Source organism: Amphibalanus amphitrite, unplaced genomic scaffold (genome assembly GCF_019059575.1).
Source record: "Amphibalanus amphitrite isolate SeventyFive unplaced genomic scaffold, NRLGWU_Aamphi_draft 000009F_arrow, whole genome shotgun sequence".
Taxonomy (NCBI): domain Eukaryota; kingdom Metazoa; phylum Arthropoda; class Thecostraca; order Balanomorpha; family Balanidae; genus Amphibalanus; species Amphibalanus amphitrite.
The window spans coordinates 921,818-946,264 of record NW_024881505.1 but is presented as its reverse complement, the minus strand read 5'-3'; the positions used below and the strand labels follow the sequence as shown (position 1 = coordinate 946,264).

General features: G+C 48.4%; 1 protein-coding gene across 1 annotated transcript in view; it reads left to right on the top strand.

Annotated features, from left to right (window-relative positions):
* Positions 1-7,511: 7,511 nt before the first annotated feature.
* The window catches only part of LOC122380144 (lachesin-like), a 33,648-nt gene continuing 16,712 nt past the window's right edge, over positions 7,512-24,447 (top strand). The window contains exons 1-3 of the mRNA XM_043362999.1: positions 7,512-7,699; positions 18,943-19,064; positions 22,611-22,818. Of these exons, the coding sequence (XP_043218934.1) occupies positions 7,636-7,699; positions 18,943-19,064; positions 22,611-22,818 (394 nt within the window). The 5' untranslated portion in view covers positions 7,512-7,635. The remainder of the gene's footprint in view (positions 7,700-18,942; positions 19,065-22,610; positions 22,819-24,447) is intronic.

The window sequence follows — 24,447 nt, the reverse complement described above, 5'->3', positions numbered from 1 at the left end:
CCGACTCGACTCATCATTCAACTTCAGAAAGCCCTGACTCAACTCTGACTCAAACAAGGAGCTGATTTTTTCCCTTGACTCGACTCATGACTCAAGCGGCTCAATGAAAATATGAGTTGACTCAAACTTGACTCAAATTTTTTGTTGAGTCAAGTGTGTTGACTCAAAATTGACTCAGATAAAAAAGTTGTTGAGCGGGGGAGGGGGTGAAAAAAATCTGGCAGCAGGGCCAGGCCTAAGTTGTTAAGCGGGGGGAGAACGAAAAGCTTACCTATATATTGTTTCTAGAAAGATGAGTCAGCTGACTCATGTTCCTAAATGTTTTTGACTCAACTCAATGTCAAAAGTTATTTTACTGACTCAACTCTGACTCAACTCAACACCTTAATATTTTTGTCTGACTCAACTCTGACTCAACTCAACAGCTCAACATTTTATCCGACTCGACTCAAACCTGACTCATCTGAGTCAGAGTTGAGTCAAATCTCTGACTCGACTCATGAGTCAAGCACAACCCTGTTAGGTCAACTTTCAAAGTTGATATTTTTGCATAAAATGGGTATCGATTCGATGCAGCTCGTCACGGGGAGTTCAATGGTGGTCTCCGTTTTGCGCTACGAGGTCTAGAATTGCTAAAAATTGAGTTCAAAATTTGACGTCATCAATTTTTAACAGTTTTTTTGCTATAACTTGGCCAAAAAGAGGTATCGATCTAAAATTTGGTATGCATATTGAAGAGCGTAGGGACTATCACAAATATTCCGGTTTTTTCGAAATTCGAAAAAAATTGGAATTTTTTTGACTTTTCTAAAAAAAATCAATTTTTTGATTTTTGGGGGTCAAAATCCCAAAATTTCGAAAATCCGAGATAGCAGTTTTGTAGCGCCGTCTTTTTTCTACACAACCACATAAAGAACTTTAAAATTGCTTGTTAAGTGTAGAATTGGTGAGCGTTTCAAGATGTCATGTTTTTTGCTCATTTTTGCTCGAACATGACCTCAGTTTGACCTCAATAACTCCTGACCTGAGGTGACCTGTGACTTGAAATTTTGTGTGAAGGTGTCAAATTGATGCCCGGTAAGGTACCCAAAATTTGGCGGCGCTGCGCGCCGCCGTTTTCTTGCTATTTAAGAAAAACCACAGGGGGGGGGCCAAAATGCCCCCCCCATCAGGGCTCGGGTTAATCGATGACAATGTCTGTTGATATGACAAGACAAGTACATGTATATAAGCAATTCAAATTAGTGCAACCCTTGCTGATAGCTACTGAGAAATACACTGAACCTGATTTGAACCAAATCCTCACCAAATGTGCACCTAATCTACACCAAATGTGTACCAGATGGCCGTCGTGAAAACGGCTAATACCTAAACGGCTAATACCTTTACTACGTTTGCATCGGTTATTTTTCCTTCGGATAAGAATGTCAGATAAACATAATGGGGAAGTGCGAGCCATTAAATGCGTAAGGTAAGTCTCAGTTGTGTAAGCAAGTTACATTAGTCAATAGTCATTGATTACTTATCACCATGCATAAAAAATCACCTAAACATAGGCATTCATTTTAGTTCAAAAGTTAGTTTTTCCAGGTGAGAAAACAAGCAAAATTCATAAATATCTTGTGCTTCCTCTGAAACTGCCAGTGAATTCCACAAACGCCTGCGTTTTTCAATGTCTTATCTTCTTTTTACGAGTACAATAGAACACTCACCACTCGCACAAACAAGCAGGTAACGTAGATATACAATGACGTTCAATTCGGTCGGTAGCCGCGTTTGCATGACCACAACTTCACATTACGGGCAGCTCAGTTGAGTGGCTGAATCGGGTGTTGTGTGTCTCTGCTAGCCGCTGCTCTCTGCTGTCTGAACCTGTGCGTTATGACGTGCGTCGGTGGCCGTGCGGAGTCGGTTACCGGCCGGACCGGAAGGCTCATTAGGTCGCCGCGCTCCTCCGAGGAATCCCTGCCTAGGGAGCCACCGCGCCGCCAGATCAAACAAAAACGCCGCCCACTCGGGCGCGCAGAATATTCCGGCTGACCGAAATACGCGCCGCAACCGAACAGAGTGCGCCCGTCCGTCGGCGCTTTCATCTCGGATAACTAGGTTTCTCTGACCTTCTGCAGCAGCCGGCTTTGACCGCGACGGTAATCACATCTGCATTATGGGCGGCGGCGGTGGCGCCACGGCGCATATCCAGCGCATGGGCAGGTATTGCTGAGGTGAAGATGCGCCGAAAAACGAGCAGCCAGACTCTTTCCGCGGCCTTGCGTTAATTAACAAACTGCCCATTAGCGTTACCAGCCGGCGATTCGGCAGCCTATTGGACGTCAATCAATAATTTGACGGTGATCGGTGGGAGGTCAGAGGTTAGGTCAGGCAGGCCACCGGCCGCCAGCGCCTGCTAGTCGCTCATTGTGAACAATCGATGTGCACTCAGTAATGAATCTGCAACGGTAGTGTCGGCTCCAGGCCTCCTAAAAATATACCCTGCTTACAATCAAACTTCATGACAAAAGAAACAAAGGAAAAGCACCAATAATACTTGACAAGTTAACAACGTCAACCATCTTATAAATGGAAACCAACAGTTACGCGTTAATGAGCCCTTGATTTAAAGTCACCCAGGTCCCATTCGTAATATTGTCAGGCGAGCGTTGCTCCGCAGCGCCAGCTCGAGCCGCCTCTCCGTGGTTATTCCGCTGGCCGAATGTGCAGCTCCGCTCCTCTCCCGCTCGCCTTTCCCGGTCCTCTGATGCCGTTGACCGGCTCCGGCGGCGCAGCCCAATATCCGCCGCTGAGCTGGCCGCCTTTTTCTGTCAATTATTTCTCGCTGATTTGAAGGGACTTCACGGGCTGACCGGCCGATGGGGCCGCCGGCGGGGGGCGCGGCGCGCAGCCTCTCTGGCGGCCCCCGCGGCACAGCGGTGGACGCTCTCCGGCCCAGATATCATTCAATTGGCCACATTCAAAGGGCTCACAGGCCGCTCTTGATCTCGATAGTGCGTAAAACTAACAACGATGTTTTTCTTGGATGAAGTAGTTCACCGAATGAAAATTTGATTGTTTTTTTGGCCTTTGGGATGCTGATGCTGGAATAGCGCACCTTTATGACGAAAAGCTCGATAATTCACCGTACTGTCATTGGGCATTAATGAGCACACCGGACACCATGGAAAGTGTTCCGGACCAACATAAAAAGCAGCAGCATTGGTGGGTCGTTGTGGGTCCCAGAAAAGTGATGATGAATAACGGGGTTAGGTACTCTCTAAAATATATTTAAAATTCTAAATGTTTTGATACTAGGCAATTCAAGGCAGTTTTGCTGATAAAATTGAAAGATTTATTTTCCATGCGTTAACAACGACAACTTCTTACATATATTAGGTGCTATTGGAAGTTGGAACGGGTTATGGGCATTTACATTTGACATGGTCCGCCAGCGCAAAGATCCAGCAAATGAACTTAAACTCTTACCGTCTCACTTGACCCGCACCCTGATGGGGGCGGGGCATTTTGCCCCACCCCCGTGGTTTTTCTTGAATAGCGAGAAAACGGCGACACGCAGCGGCGCTTAATTTTCAGTACCTTCCTGCTCATCAATTTGGCACCTTCACACAAAATTTTTAGTCACAGGTCACCTTAGGTCAGGAGTTATTGAGGTCAAACTGAGGTCATGTTCGAGCAAAAATAAGCAAAAAACATGACACCTTGAAACGCTCACAAAAATCTACAGTTAACAAGCAATTTCAAAGTTCTTTATGTGGTCGTGTATAGAAAAGATGGCGCTACATAACTGCTATCTCGGATTTTCAAAATTTTAGGATTTTGACCCCCAACAATAATTTTTTTAAAGAAAAACTAAAAAGATTCCCAAAAATTGTTCCAATTTAAAAAACGGAATAAATATGATAGTCCCTGCGCTCTTTTATCTACATACCAAAATTTAAATCGATACCTCCTTTTTGGGCCAAGTTACAGCGAACAAACTGTTCAAAATTGATGACGTTAAATTTTTGAACTCAATTTTAAGCAATTCTAGACCACGTAGCGCAAAACAAAGACCACCATTAGACTCCCCGTGACGAGCTGCATCAAACCAAAACCCATTCTATGCAAAAATATCCAGTTTGAAATTTGACCTTATTTGACCTGACCTTGACCTGACCTTCACCGTTAGGCGGCACGGGCGGACATCGATAGCAGCGCCTCTATCGGTCACTAAGGAAAGCTGGGCTGTAGGCGACGAAATACCGGCTGGGTTGTCACACGTTGAATAGGTTAATAGCCATACGTCTTGTGAAAAAGTTGAACTTTTGCCTTTAATATTTCTACTGGCAATTTTAGAAGTGTCTTCTCATGGATTACAAAACCGTTTAGATTATTGCATTCACTTCAAGCCTTCCCTATTGTTCTTGATGATGCGGGAACTATTTCTAATTAATGTTTCTAGCTTAGTAAAAGAACATACTGTGCAAACGATGAAAAAAGCATAAATGGAAGATTTTAAATGCAATTTTATCTAACAATTAATGATAAATTATCTACATATCAAGGAAAAGGTGCATGCTATTTGATAATTTAAAGTTCTTGGGGCCAGTTGTTTTCTTCTTTTCTTACGTCGCCCCAATGGCCGCGAATACACTTGTGATAACGCCTATCGCAAGAACATAACCTTAACTGGCCCCAAAGGCTGCCTAGCCCACATAATCGCATTAGCATTTATGGACCATAAAACATGCATCACATGATATTTTCATATTTTGACCCTCAGTGACCTGACCTGGTATCGGTGACCTCAGCAAAATATGTGTTTTATGGACAATTCCCCATCGATGATTTTCAATGACATGCATTTTACTCGATTTTACAACGCATTTCTTGAAATACCTGTAAACGGTGAAAATTCGACATTTGACCTGTCATGTGACGTCATCAGTTAGACCGAGGTCAATGAAATTGGGTCACAAGGTAGTTCCCCGTTGGGGCTATCCATCGCCGTTTGCCTCTTGTCGCTATGTTACGTAGTTCTCGAGATCTTAGGAGGGAGGGCCAAAATGCCCCCCCCCCCCCCCCCCATCAGACCGCGTTGCTCGGCAAACCCCATCAGGGCGCGGGTTAAAAAATAACAACAAATAAAAACGGTGAAACGTACTTGTTGATACATTTGATGCAAAACCTCACCGCAAAAATTTGACGAATAATCTTAAAAATAAATTGGGTCAGTGATGCAATAAAGGTGCTTCTTTACATTAGTCTGCGTGGCTCGAGATACCAACTATCTTCCAAGTGTCAGAGTTTATATGTTTGACACTTGGCACACAAACAGAAGCCTGAATTACTTTATTTTGGCTCTTGTGATAGGGGGCTTTGTTGCATTGTATGTATTTACCACTTCTGGCCCATCGGAAAATTTAAGGATTGTCAAATTTAAGGACACATAAACACTACGAGGGGCGTTCAAAAAGTTCCCGGCCCAACCATGAAGGAGTTGGAATTTCGGCCTGCAACGCGGTGTGTTCAATGATGTATTATTGGGATGTCCACTTACGTAGCCATTAACCAATTTGCCCTGTGATTGGTTCAGGCTGCTAATTAATCGTAACATAGTTTGCCATTCCCGGTCAGAATGGGCGACGCCCAGAAGAGAACAGTGATTTGGTTCATGTGTTGCAGAAAAATGCACCAAACGTTATTCACGAAAAGCTAGTGCCAACACATATTGAGGTTTGTCTTTCTTACAGTAGCGTCAAAAAGTGGTTATCTCTGTTCAATTTTGGTCAACAGATCATTAATGGTCATCCCCACACTGGGCAGCCATCAACAGCATTGACTCAAGAAAATATGAAAAATAAGCACTTCTTTGTGAAAAATGACAAATGTTATGGTCTGGAACAACGCAGCAGAAGCGGACGTGTCTATCAGGTTCCTCAAAGCCATTCTTCGACAGCGTACTGCGGGGGGTTGTTTTCAACCCCCCCCCCTCTGGTTTTTTTCGCTGTAACTCAAAAACCAGTGAAGCTACGACTTTGAAACTTTGTATAGCTGTTCATCAAACAGTTTTACATCACCTCTGAAAAAATTAGTGTTAGGTCATGCAAGGTCAGGTCACCAGGTCACGATAAGTGACGTCACCTCATAAAAAGTTTGACGCTGTGCTACATCCACACCATTTGACTGAATGCTATGAAACTTTCAGAAACATATTAGGAGACCATAAGGAACATTTTGTTTATTTCGAAATTTTTCTTTCTGTGACCTTAGGTCAGGTCACATTTTGGGGCCGGCATGCAATTCAACGGTCACCAACGGTTTTTCTTCAATAACTTTTAATTGAATAGAGATAGAGACTCCGTTCGACGTTTATCGTGTTTGTCTCGTCAATGCGGATCGAATGAAATGATATGAAACATGACCTATTTTGGTCAGGTCATGACCTTGACCTGAGGTCAACTCTTGAACTTGACCTTTCGAGGTCATATTGCAGTTCGTGTTCGGCTCAGACCCGCCGCAGTGCGCGTGTTAAGATCTCTGCAAGATGCATCCCCCGTTTGCTGACTCCAGAGGAAAGGCAAACTCGAAAGAAGGCGTAACGCGAAAATTTTGGCCCCTATATCGAAGATACAAAAGAATTCTTTGAACTACTTGTTACCGTGGAGGGATTGTGGGTGTCACACGTTGACCCTAAGGGCGTGACCGAGTTGCACAAGTGGAAGCACGCTGAGTAAAGGCCACCAAATGTGTGCAACGTGTTTAAGTCAGACGGCAAGGTGACAGTGGTTGCATTTTGGGATGCTGGCGGGGCTCTGCTCGTCAACTTTCTAAAACAGGGGCGCACAATTAATGATGAATGCTACACCTCCCTTCGATAACAGTAGCGAGCAGCAGATATCAAGGAGAGACTAGGGAAGCTGACTAAAAGTGTGCGCCTGATCCAGGACGACGCACCAGCACACATGAGCAGGGTGACGATCAGCGAAGCAGTGAGCTGTGGCTTCGAGTTGTTGTCACAGCCAGTTTTTTTTTTCTCCGTACCTTGCACCCTCAGGTTGCCACCTCTTCCCCAACATAAGGAAATTGCTTAGCAGTGGCAACTTCGCTGACAGCAAGGAGACAAAAGCAGCCGTCTTGGACGTGCCAGATGTGTCCGAAACCCACTTGGCTATGGAGACCCAGGGGCCTCTCGCGAAGCGCTGCGCGAAATGTTTTTGTCTTAACGCTGGTTATTTGAATAAATGAACATTTTTGATCTAATAAGTCGACGTCGTATCTCTGCTCCTTCGTGGTCGGGCCGAGAACTTTTTGAACGCCCCTCGTACATCCAAATAATAATCAAAATAAAGAGAAAATAAGATGCAAAATGCAGCCAAACTGTACTGCACAGTCTCCTGTGTCTCGGTGTGCCCGCGGCCCGTCCGCCCCGAGGAGGGGTGCTCGGGCCGGCGGCGGTCCGGCCGTGCCCTGCCATCGATTCCGGTGAGGTATATAGCGGCGGGGCGGCCGGCGGCGAGCTCAGTGGGCCCGCTCGTGTTCGGAGAGTATGTGAGAGGGTCGCGCCAGGCGCCGCGCGCACCACCCGCCGCCACTGAGCGCCGGCCGGCAGACCGGGGACCACGGCCAGTCGGCACCGACACCATGGCGACACGGCTGCTGGCGCGGTGCTACTCTGCTGTTCTGGCCGCCAGTCTCCTGACGGCAGGTGAGCGCCGACGGCGACACGCCGCCGACCGAACCGACCCGGCCGAAAACCCCGACCGCACGCACCCGGACAGACGCGGAGACTCGGAGCCCGAGTGTAACATTACGATTTGAGTTTTGTTGAGTCACCTCATCATTCTACCTTCTGCTCCTGAGTTTGAAATTAAATATCGATGTTATTTACGACATGAATTACTATTCAAGAATAGGATGCAATCTGTCAGAAGAGGAAGACTTCCAGATTCCAGAACTACATGTGTGACATGCTTTGGTTTACTTAGACGGACCGCGGGTAATAGGCCCTTCATAGGCCACGGCCACGGGTACCATACAAACATCATGATTGGTATCAAAATCAGTGAAAAGATAATTACAATTGTTATCTTTAGCTGCCTGTCCTCACGCAATATCAACATTCTGCAGGCTGTTTCGCTATCACAGCACAGTCTGATGTCACTTCACGCTGTCGAGTTCGACAGCGGGCCGATGCGGGACAGGTAGCAATTCGTCCCTTGTCCTTGCTCTTAAGTCTAACATATGCCAACCCTTGCATTTCCGTCGCCTTATAAAATACATACATACCTACCTCTTCATACCAATATACAGAGAAACACCTATGTAAAAAGAGACACTATATGCATAGAAGATATTACATCAGCTTTGACATCCACAAATTTAGCGTTATTCTCGGTGGGGGCTTCTGAAAACCCGGACTTTTCATTTTTAGTACATCTCATTTGAGCTAGGATTATCAAAGTCCGACAGTTTTCCGAAATGCTCATTGCGCGTCGCTGGTGCACTCAGCACTGTTATTGAAGAAACAAGTGCAGCAGGGGCGGCTTCGGACCTTTTTTCGGGGGAGGGTAAGACAATTTCCTCCCTAAGTACGCATTTGATTTTCAACTATAAACTAAGGGGCCCTGACGTTGCTGACGTTGAGTGCAAACATGCTATGCGCCGACTGAAATTTGTTCCACCAGAATAAGTCCATAAGCCATTAAACGTAGAGCACAGGACACAAGCGCCGTATGGCGGTTTAGAAGTTACCTACAGCAAGAAAATGTCTTGTTCTGACCATATACATAACCTCTCACGTTAGATTTGTGTGCATTGTTTAAGGGCTTTAAAATTATCTTCCATGGAGCCGTATTTAATCTCGCTGGTTCCAACAAAACTGGCTGAAAGTCTCTCGAGATATCACGGATGATTCTGATGCACTCTATACACCATAAACAAAACCGTTTGGAGCCCGACAGGAAAAGAGTTGTTTCAGAATGGTATACCTAAGCGAAGAACCGTAAAAATATTTAAACAAAACACAAATATTTTGTCATCACGGACCTGCGCACGGCAGGGTTGGAGGAGGCAGCATAAGTCTCACTGCCGGCGACTGAGCTGGCTCGGCTACAGTTTCAGTAGCTGCTGAAGAAGTGCCCAATTGACGGACGTGCCGCGACTGCCGATGTGGCTGACCATTCTCAGTGATCCGCTTCAAACGGGGAGCACGGCGCGCCGCCTCACCAAAGAAACGCACAGTCAGCCGGCGCTTCCTTATAGAGGCGAAAAGCCAACCAAAAGGATGGTGTTGCCAACAGCAGAGAGACATTCATACGCACTGGCTTTACAATAAATTCAAGCAAACCTTCGACAAACAACAAACGGGAGATGCCGCATCAAGTGCATTATCTGCAATGCATTGTAATTATGTTTTCAAATAAACGATGTGAAAATATTGGTTTGGTTCTACTACGATCTGAAGTAAATATTGGCGGGTGTGCCAGGTATGTACTTGACGACACATCCGGTCAGTTAAAAGTCATCCATTCCTATCCGATCAGTCAGGGTCGCCAGGTGCGGCAGCCAGCCTCAGGTGGTACCTCCCCCCCCCCCCACTGCCGTCGCCACCCCTCTCTTTATCTCCTCACGCTCGTCCGAGCCGAGCCGACCGCTTAACGAGCGGCGCTCACCGCGATTTCACAAGCAATAAAACGCCGCCCTAATGACAGGTCCATTTGTAACCGGCCGCCAATACGAGGTAATAATGTGTCCAGCCGGCGGCCGCCGTCGTCTCCGCGTCGGCCGCGACGCTGGCCGGTCCGACGGAGACCTGGGCCGACGGACCGCCCAGAGACGCGGCGGGACGCGCGAGCAGGGACACCGCGCGGAGAGCTGACATGAACCGGGTGGCTGTGAAACACTGCCTTCCTCCTCAGTCTGTTGTACCGGCGTGCTTTTTATGGGGAAGCATTGTCGAGTCTACATTGTAATAGCGATGATGAAAGATCGGCATTACCAAACAGTTTTAGCGAATCACCGATACATCGATGTGCAGTGATACACTGCTTACATACGTGGGACAAGGGCTAACAAAGTCTGTTAAATTCCTACCGTATGTAGCAAAAAGCCATCTGAGTGCAGTCACGTAACGATCCATTAAAGCAAATTAATGAGATACCCTTATAGTGCAGGTGTCTATCGCATACGAAATTGCTTAATTACATATGTTCACTGAAAGTTACCATGAGTTACCCAAAGGCTCATATACATTATCATTAGAAGGAATTGATTTTTCGATAGGTGGCCATTTAGCGTTCACATTAACGCAGATAATCCTTGGTTGTGCAGCTGGCATCACTGGCATTAGATAACAGACTGCATTAACCCAAATATCGGAGCCAGGTAAGAACGCAAACGCTTGATATAGCCCAACCCTGGTGCTGGTCACAATGCTAAATGTTTTAGGTAAAACACCTACGAAATTCAAACGTCGCCGTTACTTTAGCAGAAAACTATTTTGGTTTCCTCTCGCGCTCAGTTATTATAAAATCTATAAAATAGAGCCGAACGAGTTAGGGTCTGTTCCTTTTCTGAGATGGTGTCTGGAAGGAGCTGGAGCAGACCGAGTATCAAGGCGGTGGGGCAGCTCCGGTGGCAGCTCGTTCAGCCGCCGTTCCAGATTTATCTGCGACTTTTATTCACGCGCTGGGAATGAATTCATCGAGCCTAACGAGACCGGAAAGCCGGTGGGTTCCCTCACCTCCGACCGGGCAGGCTGAGTTTGATCTGCAGAGGAGGGGAGCTCCGAACTGGGGGCGTCAGCCGAGCGAGCACAGACGGCCCGAAGACCAGAGCCATCGCGCCGATTGCCTGTGGATCTGATGAGCGATGCCAAACGGAGGGCCACTCAGAGTAACAGCTCCACTTTCAGTGCGTTCTGCTCTCGGCTGTGTAGTAAAGCGATCAAGCTACTGAGTGATGGAGTCACATAATGCTTCTTGGCTCTTAGTTCACTTGTTTATTACCCTAAAAACAACCAGTTGGACTCGGGACCCACTGATGCGGGCAGTCACACAAGAAAGCCTTTCTACATAGTGCTTCAGATAAATTACCATGCTGCTACAAACTATGCTTCAAAATCATTATTGCTCGCAAACCAAAGTTGAAGGTAGTAGAAAAACAAACATGCGCAAATATGTGCAAGAAAAAGGACTAAAGAGCAAAGCAATTAAAGCTTGCCTCGTTCTTGTTAATTGATAAGCATCCTCCCCATCGACACCATATTCTTCATCCATGCTTTCAACTAGGCACAGCCAATAGTTTTCTACCTCTGAAACATCAATATTTAATGCCTCTAGTGGATCAGGTCCGAGGTTTTCACCTTTTACCTCACAAGCTCAAGTAACGGACATATTTAAGGCCCTATTCAACGATTTTAGTGCTAGATGTGTTTCAAGTGTAAGCTGAAATACAAAGGAAAATTAGGCTGGGAAGAGAGGAATCTGAAGTAGCTCATTTGGCAGTGTTCGTATCCCCTAAAATGATAGAAAATCGTTAGAAAAACACTCAGGAATGGATACTGAACGAACATAAAGGAAACGAAGTGTCGACATGGAGACTGAAGAGTAAAGATCATGTAAGCAGGCAATGCTAACTGAAAAAAAAAACATAATGTTATGCACACTTTGTGTAAATATAGACCAACTGTAAGGCAACCGTTTAGAAACATAAAGAATGGGCCACCCTAAGCCATTATCATCGCTTATTTCGTAACAAAGCATAAATCACGACCAATCAAATAATACAAGAAATACCTGTATGTAGGCCTGAACATATACCGAATCTACTTTTAATTTCTTTCTCTCAAAACATAACAACCAAAGACCCAGCCTACGGGGACTTGTGCTTGTCGTCCGTTCTCATCAGGAGTCGGCCCGGTGTGGGCCGATCCGAAAATTGGCCATTTCGCCAGTGAGCCGTTATCCCATTCTGCGGATTTACGTTGTCCCCATGACCGCTCAATCTCACAAAGGTGCCTTGTAAATCATTGATAGTGCGGTTAAGTGTGACATCCATTCGGCCATTATCACATCGTCGGCGTGAATTTATTGGACGTATGTAAGCTTTGACCATGTGATACTCCTATCTCAGCTACATAACGGATTCCAGACTCGAATAGAGAGCACCATCTCGGTTCCCGGCCTGAAAATTAGTTCCAGTCTCGGCAGACTGTTTATATACTTCATCAGCCGGCCGGCACACGCGGGGATAACATATTTCAGAACACCAGTACTATCTTATGCCGCGGCGGAAAGGATTTCCATTTGCTGGAACAAAAGCAAGGAGAAATGTTCAGTCTCGTTTTGAATTTTTTTGAGGCTTAGGAAGAATCACGAAGCTATGATTCCTGCAAACAGCATTACAACAATTTTATGTGTTATTTGAGCATCCTTAGGGCATCAATCATAAACAAAAGATGCTTCTCATTTACTCTAACAAATAAACGATTTCTTCTGTTGTGCATTAGTTAATTCTGAAATACGAGTGACGACTTTACATAATGGCGATCACACAAAACATGAGTTCAGCACAAGGATATCGAAATTAAATATCCGTCGCCTTTTTGAGACGGTTGGTTGATTACAATTGTCCGTGCTACAATAATAATAATAATAATAATAATAATAATAATAATAATAATAATAATAATAATAATAATAATAATAATAATAATAATAATAATAACGCAGATAAGTGCATACAACAACCATCGCAGGGGTCACTCATGACACCAAAATTTGGCACCATTTATTGTTTGGTATCTGTGCTGAGTTCCCAGTCATTACATTTCCACCCTGTAGGTATCCATCATTTATAAGTTAATCTTTTTCCAATTTTGTGCGTTGAGTCTCCACAGTGCGGTGCCCTGGTCAGTGACTGCCGCCAGTGCGGGGGGGGGGGCTGGGGGCTGGGGCAGGGGGCTAAAAGGAGCGCTAAGCAGGCGCTGACAGTCCGGGCACCGTGTTCGGTCGGTATCCTCTCCTTCCAGGCCTCGGGGACCCATCGGTTTATCGGGCCGCATTAAACCGGCTCAGAGGCGTCCGCGGTTTACTGCCCAGCTCGGCGACAGGAGATATCTCTATCTCGGCCAATATTTCAGACATGATCGCCACGCAGATAGACTGCAACGGGCAAGTTCGCCCGAAAGTGTGCCGATCCCTCTGACGAATTGTGAATCGTCAACGCAAAGACGGGCGCAGACGAAACGATCGCCGGGCGCACCCGTATTTGGTCGGAAAGGCTTCGGTCGGCCGACCGACAACGCAACTGCACGCACTGACCTTCACAAGTAGGTAGGTATACACTGCACATGACCTCACCCCGCACTAGCCGACATTGTCCATTAGTGCGCATAGGGCGCTGCTGATTTCGACGGATTTATGATTTATTTACGGATTAATGGATTACGGAGTTCGACGGATTATTAGGTCGGCAGATTCTTTTGAATCGTTTGGGATAAAAAATAAAACAAAATACAAGTCTTGAAATTTAAAAAAAGCCGAACTATTAGTATGATACAATGGAACTCAGTAGTCCACCGACATGGGTCGATTGGTAAGAAGAGAGTCAACGTCTGGCGTCTGGCGAGGCTGAAGCAAATGTCTTGATATTTGATTAAGTGTCCTCCAGCCACATGGTCCATACTGCGCCATTTTCAACCATTATCGTCCGTTATTGTAGGGCTATAGCAGTGGCCAGAGGAAACATGGTAGTTGTCATGACATAACGCCGCTCCTCCAATAGAATTTATCTGTCAAAGTTTTTGAATAACAATATCTGGACGACTTATCTTTTTATTAACCTCACATCTACCCCACATGAAAACATGGGTAAAATGAATGCATTCCGCCTGCCGAAGCGTCATTATTCTTTTTTCCTCAGCGAAGCCCGTTTTGAAAACAATTAACTTTTTAGAGCATTATGCTTATTAATTGCTGTCTCGTACATGGGTTCATTGACTAAAAAATGGCGTGGTTAAAATTAGTAGATCATTAGATTTTTGTGCCTTGTCATAAAAGTCAATATTCCAAAGAGTAATTACGGAGCGAGCGAAGCGAGCGTAGTCTTTCCTTAGATTAACGGAAATTTCTGAGTATGAGCGGCCGGCCGGCCGGCCGGCCGGCCGGCCGTGGTCACGCTTTTGCGAGGCTTATATCTCAGCAACCACTTGACCGATTTACACGCGGTAATTTTTGTAGGGTAGCTTCATTCCTTCTACCAAGTATTGGACTATTCCTGATGCATGTGGGTGACCCCTTATGCACGTGCCACGTGCAAAACGAAGAGGTGTCCGTTTTGTAATTGTTGCAATATCTCGGTAACTACTTGGCCGATTGCGCTGAAAGTTGGCATGTTGGTAGGCACCCACTAGGCACTGCCTATACATGTGCCAGAGTTGGGGTGCTGCTGCACGTGCGCACGTGCAGGGGTCGTTTCCAGATCTCGGGAACGGCTGGACCGATTGCGCTCAAATTTGGTACACGGTTAGGGACCGGTTAGTAGGGTGCCGTGCACAAGTCAGTTGGGACCCATTTTGCACGTGCGCACGTGCAGGGTGCCGCTTCCAGATCTCGAGAACGGCTGGGCCGATTGTGCCCAAATTTGGCACATCGCTAGAGACCAGTTAGTAGGGTGCCGTGCACAAGTCAGTTGGAGGTACCCCCTCGCAATTTCGCACGTGCAAGGCCCACCCTCTCGCTCGCTCCGTTAGTCGCCCCAAAAGGCGTTATACTGGTATAAATTGTCAATGATTACAATCATTCTCATAGAAATCAGAATGCCAGGGCTCAAATCATGATAAGGTTTGACACTGGCTTGGCCAATTAATCGTTTTCTTGCTGCCGAGTGATGAACGTACCGCCGGGCGATGGAAAAAAAAAACATTGCAAGACTGCATATTTTGATTCATCACAACACCATTATGTTTATGATAACCATATCTGCTGTCTCGGGCGTCCCGGCCATTAGAATTAGCATTGCAGACGGATTCATGGTTCCGCCGCGGAGACCGCCGTTCCGCTGCGGAGACGGCCGCGCGGGCGCCGAGACCGTCTCACCAAGGCCCCGTTTCCGGTCGGCGCCGACACACTGTATCCGCCCTCCGCCTCCCCTCCCCTCCCCTCCGCGAGACGGACAGCATTCTGTGCGGTCTGACAGGCGTTCGGCCGGCCCCTCCCCTCCGGCCACGACCGACACACTGCACCGCCGCCGGCGCCCGGTCGCGTGCCGGGCCACCGGCGGCGGCCCGGGCCGGCGTGGCAATCAGTGGTGAGGCGCCATCTGTCAGCAGCGGATCGCTTCTGGAGACCTCGCCAGCACGGCACATTACAGCCGGCACGGCCGCAAGAAAAGACGAATACGCCGCTCCGTCATCGGCGACGACACGCCCTATCATCGTCGGCGCCCGGGTCGTCTGTCCGGGCGGCGGCGCACCGCCCTGCACCGCCCCGCACCGCCCCGCTCCGCCCCGCTCCGCCCCGCTCCGCCCGCGATCCGGCGCCGCCCGCCCTCCCGCCGCCTATTTGGCCCGCGCCCAGCGCCGCTTCCGCACTGCGATTCCGTTTATGCAGATCGTTTTGATTAAATCGCCGCGCGGTACTGCGCTCTGCTGTTCTTCCAGCAATCGTGGGCCCTGTGCGGTTGAACAAAGAAGGCGGCGACACGGCGAGTGCGGTGCCGCCGCGAGTCAGAGTCGGAGAGTCGCGGGGTCGGCCGACGGTGGCCCGATGAGTCAGCCGCCGACCGTGAGAGTCTCAGACTCTCCAGTCCGGAGAAGAAGGTATAGACCGACCGGCGGCCCGACCGGGCCAGCCGCCAGCCGCCAGAAACAAATGGCGTCGGTCTCATAAAGATTTAAAATCCCCGAGGTGAACCGTGGAAGTTAAAAGATGTTCTCAATTAGCCTTTTCCATTAAGTGGGCGAGGCATTTGGCATATTTTACAAGTAACGCCAGGGAGTAAATTTGTTACCGTTACTTCTGTTTCAGCCATTAGACAAAAGGCCGAGCCCATTTTCCGAGACAAAGCGTCTCCGGGCCGAGTGGTTAGTGCAGTCCACCATGAGAGAATTCCCAGCCGGGCGGCATCTGTTGGCCAGAGTTAAGCGATGACAAATGCCCTCCGGCGCGCCGTCTTCCAGCGGGCGACCGACTGTGATGGGCCGCCATTAGGGCGTGCGATTGATTCGGCCAACACCGGCCAATCTTGATGCATTAACTCTGCTGGAAGTGATTCTCTCGCACGGCAGTCGGCCGGATTCAAATATGAGCCGAATATCGTGATGGATTTCCGGGGCAGCTGACAGCTGAGCTGGCGCCAGCCGACGGCTCCCTCTCGGCGGAGCTAATGGCTGGTGAAGACAGCTCCCGGCACCGCCTGCCAGTCTCGGTCTTCGACAGCCCCCACGGCCTGTGACAGACCCCGCCGTCACCTGTCGCCCTGACGGGCCCGTCGCGTTCGACAGCGCTACCACGGCGCTGCTGGGAGTCGGGAACGTGCCCATCAGCGGCCTACGCCACAGGAGGAGCCGCTCGTGCCCGTATTAGACCGATCAAGATTTGTGCAAGATGGTATATATTGTGGTTGTATGTAGCTTGGCATAAAGACGCATATAAATAGGCACTCCTATAGAGCTTTATCTGGCGAATGATCGTGATTGTTTTCTGCTGCTGCCAACTCCCAAAATAAATTGAGCTAAGCGATCGCTTATTATTTTTGCTTGAGCAGGCTAAGCCATCAATCATCCCAGATTTAATCTTTGACCTTTCCTCCGCAGCCTCTTTTGAAATTTGTTCAGCACTGCCCCAGCTGCTGAGGGCATATGGACTACAGACCGGTTATTTAACGTTAGTCCCATTCAGCGTTAGCGTGCTACTGACCCGACTTTTTCCCGGCAACAATCCATCACAGACCCGGCGTCCACCTATTGAAAACCACCGGTGCTTTAACGCGCCGAGGAGCCAAAAAGTCGCCGTTAGGAAGGCTAATGCAAAACGCCGCCACGTGGAACGCCGGACGATTGCTCACAGGGCTAATGGAACGTGCCCTCGCATCACATACCGTAGTTTGAGCTGCTGTTCTGGGGATATTTCAGGGCAGCGGAGGAATGGCTGCGCACATGTAGAGCCTGATGCCCTGATCGAATGCCATTTTCACCAAAGCACCGTTCAAAGAAGCACATTACCTTCTGAAATATCCCTCTGTTCTCTCACTGACATATTCCAGAGACACACACCAATCTCTCCATCAGCTGAGCGGAATACCCGGCCGATCATTGTCTCATCAGGCTCTGATTTGTCCCGCTGAGCCCTCGGATTGCCCGGTCGGGCTCTGACACTGCCTGAACCGTCCGTCGGCCGTCGAGACCGACTGCCCAGGCCACCCGGCCGCCGAGGGCCGTCCATTCGGCGCGGCCGCCTGTCCCGGTTGACAATCAGCGACGGCCGAGCACATGCATCTACGCCGGGCGCCGAGCCGCCGCCGGCCGATGGCTGGATTTGCGCTGCAGATGACGGGCTGCATTGCCGTCGTGTTGGTGAGTCGGCCCCGATCGGTGGATTACGTCCGGCGCCGCGCCGCCGTACCAGACACGTGTCACAGGCCGGCGACCGCTCGGTTTAAGTCGATGGCCCGGCTATGACGAGAGGAGATGTCTTATGGAGACAGTTCCCGCAGAAGACTCACTCATCCTTTACACGGGTCGATTCACGATCGTCCCTCACATCGAGGTAGATCACAAATCCTCTGCCGAAAACGGTGCGACATTTGGGTTATTTTTGTTGCCATATGTGCGATTTATTCGGGACATAGATCACACTCGAGTAGCGCGCTCTACGTGCGTGGGATGCTTTATGAATGTTTAGAGCAGTGTGCGGGGCGCCGGGCGGCCCGTGGACCATTTACCGCCGACAATCCCGTCAAGTGATGCCGACAGTGTCGCGTCGGGCCGCCTAACTCGGCCGCCGTAAAAATCGAGCAGATATGCGACGGCACAGCTGCCACACCGATGGGGATTCCAGGGCGCCCCTCCCCCTCCCCACACACACACCCGACGCACGGAGGCGCGTGTATGTCACCCAAGTGAGAGCGATGAAGGCGATTTGCTGATGGCGTGGAAGAGCTCAGCGGACTTGGACCAGAAGAGGCCAAGATAAACAAAGCGGGTGTGAGAAAGCCGGAACAAGAGGGCAATTTATCTTTACATATGGGACCAGGAAAGAGGAAGGGAAACGAAGAGATTGAGATAAAGAGAGAGAGAGGAAGAGAGGGGAAACAGATAGTGGAGATGAGGAAGAGAGGGAAAGAGAGAGAGAGAGAGAGAGAGAGAGAGAGAGAGAGAGAGAGGCGGGAGGGAAGACAACAAGCGAGCAATATAGTAATGCAATTGCGCAAAGAAAATAGCCAAATGACTATACATGATTATTATTATTATCATTATTATCATTATTATTATCATTATTATTACTATTTCTAATTTCAGTACACCCGACAACCACAAAGTAGTGGGCATTACGTTGGGTAGTGATGCAATCTTCATACATACACATTACACAACACACATACAACACACATACATACAATGTTCATGCATCAAATTTTTCACACTCAGGCCACAATGATTCGATTTGTCATTAAAATAAAATACAGATCCAGCGATTAAATATTTACTGTTGAACTCATTTACGTTAATCGGTTTCCGTTAAAAGGTAAATCTATTAACGTAAATCTATACGAAAATCTATTAATAGTTAAAACATTTACGAATAACATTTAAGTCAATAGGCATCGAAGACACTTGAATAAGGGCCTGATAAGAAGCTCCTAGTGATCAGCTGCCCGTTACTATGTTTCCTCGTGTGTCTGTTTGCCCGTCTATGTTGTCTGACTTGACCCCGTCACCTTCCGCAGGTGGTTGCGGTCGCAGCCCGTTGGGGAGACCGTCGTTCGCAGTGCCCATCGACAACCAGACCGTGTCTCTACACCGAGATGTCACACTGGCCTGTGTGGTTCACCAGCTCGGCGAGCACAAGGTGGGAAACGGGGATACCGGGAGGAGACGGGGAGACGGCGAGCACAATTTGGAAATGGGGAGACGAGAGACGAGAGACGGGGGAGTAGGGCAGACGGGGAGAAGGGAGGCAGCAGATGAGGAGACATAATAGATAAGAGTGACGGGCAGACGAAAATGTGAGAGACCGAGAGACTGGGAGATCTAGGGAAACGGGGGATAGGGGAGACGGGGAGACGGAGAAACAGAGAAGCGGGGAGGCGGGATACGGGGAGGCGGAGAAAAGGAGACACGGTGGGCAGATGGAATTTGAGGGGGTGGAAATTCGGAGACAACGAAAGGTTGACCCAGATGGGAACGTTATAGGTAAACCAGGTAGACAGCAGGCTAATCAAATACAAAACATTTATAGTTTCCGTACGATCATCAGCAATTACCAAAGTGGCAGTGTACCGCTTGCCACTGCTGGCCAGCAGTGTCAGAACTGCACCTTATACCATCACCCTCGTCATCACATTGCACCAGCCTTCAAAGAGCGTCAGATATTTCAATGAATTTTGGATGAGCCATAACGCGAGACGCTCAATTAAACTCGTCACCACAGCCATGGCTGCGTACAAAAACGTGATGAAGCGGTGCTTATAAACGTCTCCTCAAACGAGTTGAAAGCTATTAACGGCCTGATTTGGATTTGAATTGGCCCACACATCAGCAGGCGCCATAAATCAAATCCTGAAATGAATCCAATCGGGTGCGGCCCGCGCCCGTCGCGCCAGACAGCGTCGCCGTGCGTCCTCCTGTCGGCGTCTACTGGCCCTTTATGGTGTTATAAAGCCGCAGCCGCACTCTCTAATATTGATGACTGGATCCCTTGCCGTCCGCGCCTTGCAATAAACCCAAGAAATGTGCAAACCCGATATCGAGCCGAGATTTCCGCACCCGGTGACCGTCCGGCCGGGCCGCGGCGGCCGGCGATGACGACTCGATCCCCGCCGGAGCCGCCGTTATGTGCCCAACTTGGCCGGCCGGAGTGATAGCTCGCCGGACGAAAAGGCACGGCACGGGCCGCAGTGCAGCGGTCGGCGCCGCGGGGCCGCCCGCGGGTAACGGCCTGACCGGCCACCGCCGGCAGCACTCCGAGACTTCCCAAAATGTGATGAGAAGAGTACGCTTTTCTCCGATGGAGCTCGACCATTGATTCGGTCGGTCGTCTCGCCAGTAAGTTAGAGGCGAGGCCGGGTAGCGAGTTCCGGCTTTCCGAGAACATTTCCGGAACCATCCACATTTCACGTCCTTCTCCTTACGAGTCCGATCCATCTTGTCTGCACAATTCATCCTCGGCGCAATATCCGGATCTTTGCCAAACATGCAGAGAAAGATGAAAGAGCAGAAAAAGCATAGGTGATTGTAAACCACCACGGCTGTGTTTATCTGCACCTTTATCGTCGGACTTTTCATGGCGTTCGGATAAAAAACAAGTTTTCAATCAACGGGATTAATCCGATCAATAGGGGAATCGGCTTGTCTTTCTTCACTTTACTCTCTAGCGCTCGGACATTATTTTTCTACTTTTCAGCTCCTTCTGCAGCTTCCGATCTCATTCCCCTTCCTCACCCTTCCTTTTATCCTTCTCATCCCTCCACTCAGTTCTCAGCATTCTGTCCTTTCCTTTAATTTTCGCTTCTCCCTCCCACTTCTCAGTTTCCCGCCATACTCTTCCGTTCTCGGCTCGCAACAGTTTTGCTTCTCCCTCCCTTCAGTGCATGATCCTCAAGCACCTAGTGTTCCGTCTTTTAGTAATTTGTTTATTTTTATTTTACATTTTTTATCTGTTATACTTCTAACTTCAGCACTGAATCATCCCCCAGTCCCCTGTCCTCAGTCCCCTCAGTCCCCCTCCCTCCGTCAGACCCGCGGTGGGAGATGGTCGCCATTCGGCGCTGCCGCCGGGCCTCGTTCCGCCGCGCTGGCCGCCGCATGCCATTATTTTGAGTCTTTGTGGCGGATCGGAGCGGCGCCGGCGGCGACTCCGGCCGGCTCTGCGGTTAACGGCGACCATTGGACCGCCGACGGGCGGGGAGAGCCGGCCGGGGACAAAACTGGACCCGTTCGGCTGACCACAGACTGAACTGGCTGACCATCGGCTAAACTGGAGCCATACGGCTGACCATGGACTGAACTGGGTAGATTCGGCTGAACATGGACTGAACTGGACCCATACAGCGGACCGGAAACAAAACGGGACCCGTTAGACTGACCATGGACTGCACTGGACTTAAACAGCTGACCAGGGGCCGAATCGGACCCATAGCTGACCAGGGACTGAATTGGACCTACTCAACTGACCATGGTCTGAGCTGAGCCCAAACAGCTGACCATGCATTGAACTTGGCCCATACAGCTGACAATGGACCGCATTGGATCCATCCAGCTGACCATGGACAGAACTGGTAATGAACTTCTTGTAGAAAGAATATGGCAAAGCTATCATATCTGTTTAAACAAAAGAGACGGCCAGTCTGAACAGCCAGAAGATCTGGCTACCTATATCAATTACTCATACATATTCCTTCAATATGTTCTACCACATAAATGCGCTCATTGAAGGAGCCGAGGGCGTTATCACTCTGATTTTCTGCTGTTAAGGTCATTATACGGCTATTCGGGCAGCGTTTGAGCCGAGTGGCTGCAAGATAGGATTACAGACTTGTTGCCCACAGACCGATGATGAAATGACCGTTATGTGGGCGCCTATTATGGGGGTAATAATCGATAATACGGTGTTCGAGGATCTAATCGACACTCGGCGTGATTGAGACTCAAGAATTTACATTTTGTATTTAATGAAAAAAATCCGATCATATAGCTATACCTCAATGATAGCATGGTCACTTCAGGAAAGGTTCACGAATATTATTTTGTTTGATATAATATGTTCATATTATTACATTTAACCGTCAGAATATCATGATGATTATGAACATATCTAATTAACCGAATCCTAAATGTAATCTGAATAAAATGACAAAAATAGCAAAAATCCGGGTATAACCAATCACAGATCTTGGTATCGGTTGACTGATATCGGTCGCTGGTATCGGTTGAGAAAGATCTGAGATCGAATATACCCGAATTTTTGCTATTTTGTCATTTTATTCAGATCATATTGAGGATTCGGTCAATTAAATATGCTCATGATCATCATGATGATTTTCCTCACAACGCTATACTCTCTTCAACGTCCGAATACCACACTACATATCGCAGTAACACCGGCAAATGGGTGACTTGTTTTGTATGTACGCATCACACGTAGCGGTGTTCCACCGCCATATAGTCAGTGGAAGGTGGTCTCGCCAACACACGCTTCTTACTCCACTTATAAGATCTTTGATCGTTTGAGTATAATTCATATACGATTGAATGTTTCTTAGTCATTATGCCATTTTTTATAACCTCACCCAAAGGCAGAGCGTCATATCAGAAGCATGTGTGTCTCATCCCAAACGCATCCCTGCACTCAATGACACGTGCACTGACAGCTACTTTGATCTGCTCGCCCCTGCAGGTGGCCTGGCTGCACTTGGACCGGCAGTCGCTGATCTCGATTGGTGAGCGGCTCATCACGCAGCTGCCCCAGTTCACCGTACACCACGACAGACAGAAGACGTGGACGCTCAAAATCCGCAACGTCAAAAAGGAGGATGGAGGGGTGTACATGTGTCAGGTCAACACAGAGCCTATGCTCACCCAGGAGGGCACCGTCACCGTGGTCGGTGAGTGAGAGGGAACGTGACGTCATTGGTTGGAGAGCGAGAGGGAACGTGACGTCACTGGTAGGTGAGTGAGGGAACGTGACGTCAATGATTGTCGGTGAGTGAGGCAGCGTGACGTCAATGTGGTCGGTGAGTGAAGAAATGTGACATCACTGTAGTGAACGAGTTAAAAAAACTTTTTATCACTGTGGTCGGAGATTGCTAATATGTGATGTTTAAGTAAGTAAGTTAATGAGACATTGGCCGTTTTCACGACGGCCATCTGGTACACATTTGGTGCACATCTGGTACAGATTTGGTGCAGATTTGGTCAAATCAGGTTCAGTGTGTCTCTTAGCAGCTATCAGCTAGGGTTGCACTAATTGCTTATATGCCTTCTTTGTCATATTATCAGAGAGCATCATCGATTAAAACACTGAAATAAATTCATAAAAAGAAGATATTTGCTGTAAAAGAAATTAGGTGCAGATTTGGTCAAATCAGGTGCATTCGCCGGATAGCCCGTCGTGAAAACGGCTAATGTTGTTATCGGCGAGTGTTAAACTGTGACGTCAATGGCCAGTAAGTTCCGTTGAATTCACTTCTGTCGTCGAAAGCAAAACTATCTCTTGTCAATGTCTTCTATCGCTAAACTTGTCAATAGACTCCTGACGTCACTTTTCTCTCCGTGTGACGCGGCCGACTGATAGACATCAATCGGCAGGCCTTAGTCACATGGTTGACGCGTGTTTCCCAGATATGGTGGGCCTATCTTACACACACACACACACACTCATCGATATCTAGCCATATATGCTACGAATCTGTCGGCCTCGGCACCCATCGTAAAGGTTAAGGCGAAGACCCAAGGTCATCTATGACAAGTGTGGTCACTGGTCACTATCCAAACGGCTTATCAGACTGCAATCATTGATGACGTCATCCCTGACAATGTGTTATTGCAGTAAAGGGTGAAACACTGCTCACAATACAGAAAATTGGCGTGATCAGATTTGCTGATAAGGTCAGAAGCGAGAGGAGCATCGTGTGCTTGTTACAGCTTCCTTAAATCGAGACAAGGCCTGGATAAGGTCTAGTCACCATGTGTTGCTGTTCATTGCTATCATCTTGATCTTATCATCATATCATGTATGTACACACATAAACTGAAGTGTGACTGTTGCCTAGCATTGCTCTAAACGGATCAAGCCGAAGAGATCCGAATTCCGAACTCTACAGCAGTAGCAGCATCAATATTCAACAATCCTACATCTGCCTGACTTAACTGGATCACAAAAAGTCAAGCTGAACCAACGATATTACATAAATGAGTGCAGCAGACAATTTGTGGCTCCGGATCAGTCTAAGATCGCATAGGAACACCATTCGCATTTTGAAACAGTTTTGAGCCGCTTGCACATAGGGCAGATTGGTGTCTCTGGGCGGTGCTGCCTCGTTTGTGGCGGTGTTTTTGTGTATGGAGATGGGTCGGAGTGTGTCTCTATCCCGAGTCTCCAGTCGACCCCGCTGGGGGTGGAATGGAACACCACAACAACAGCGCTCGGACATTGTGTATTCGCGCCGGGTCGGCGCTGCGAGGCGGCGTCCCAGAGGCGCCGGAATCACGCCACTCCGAGGCCGGGGGGACCC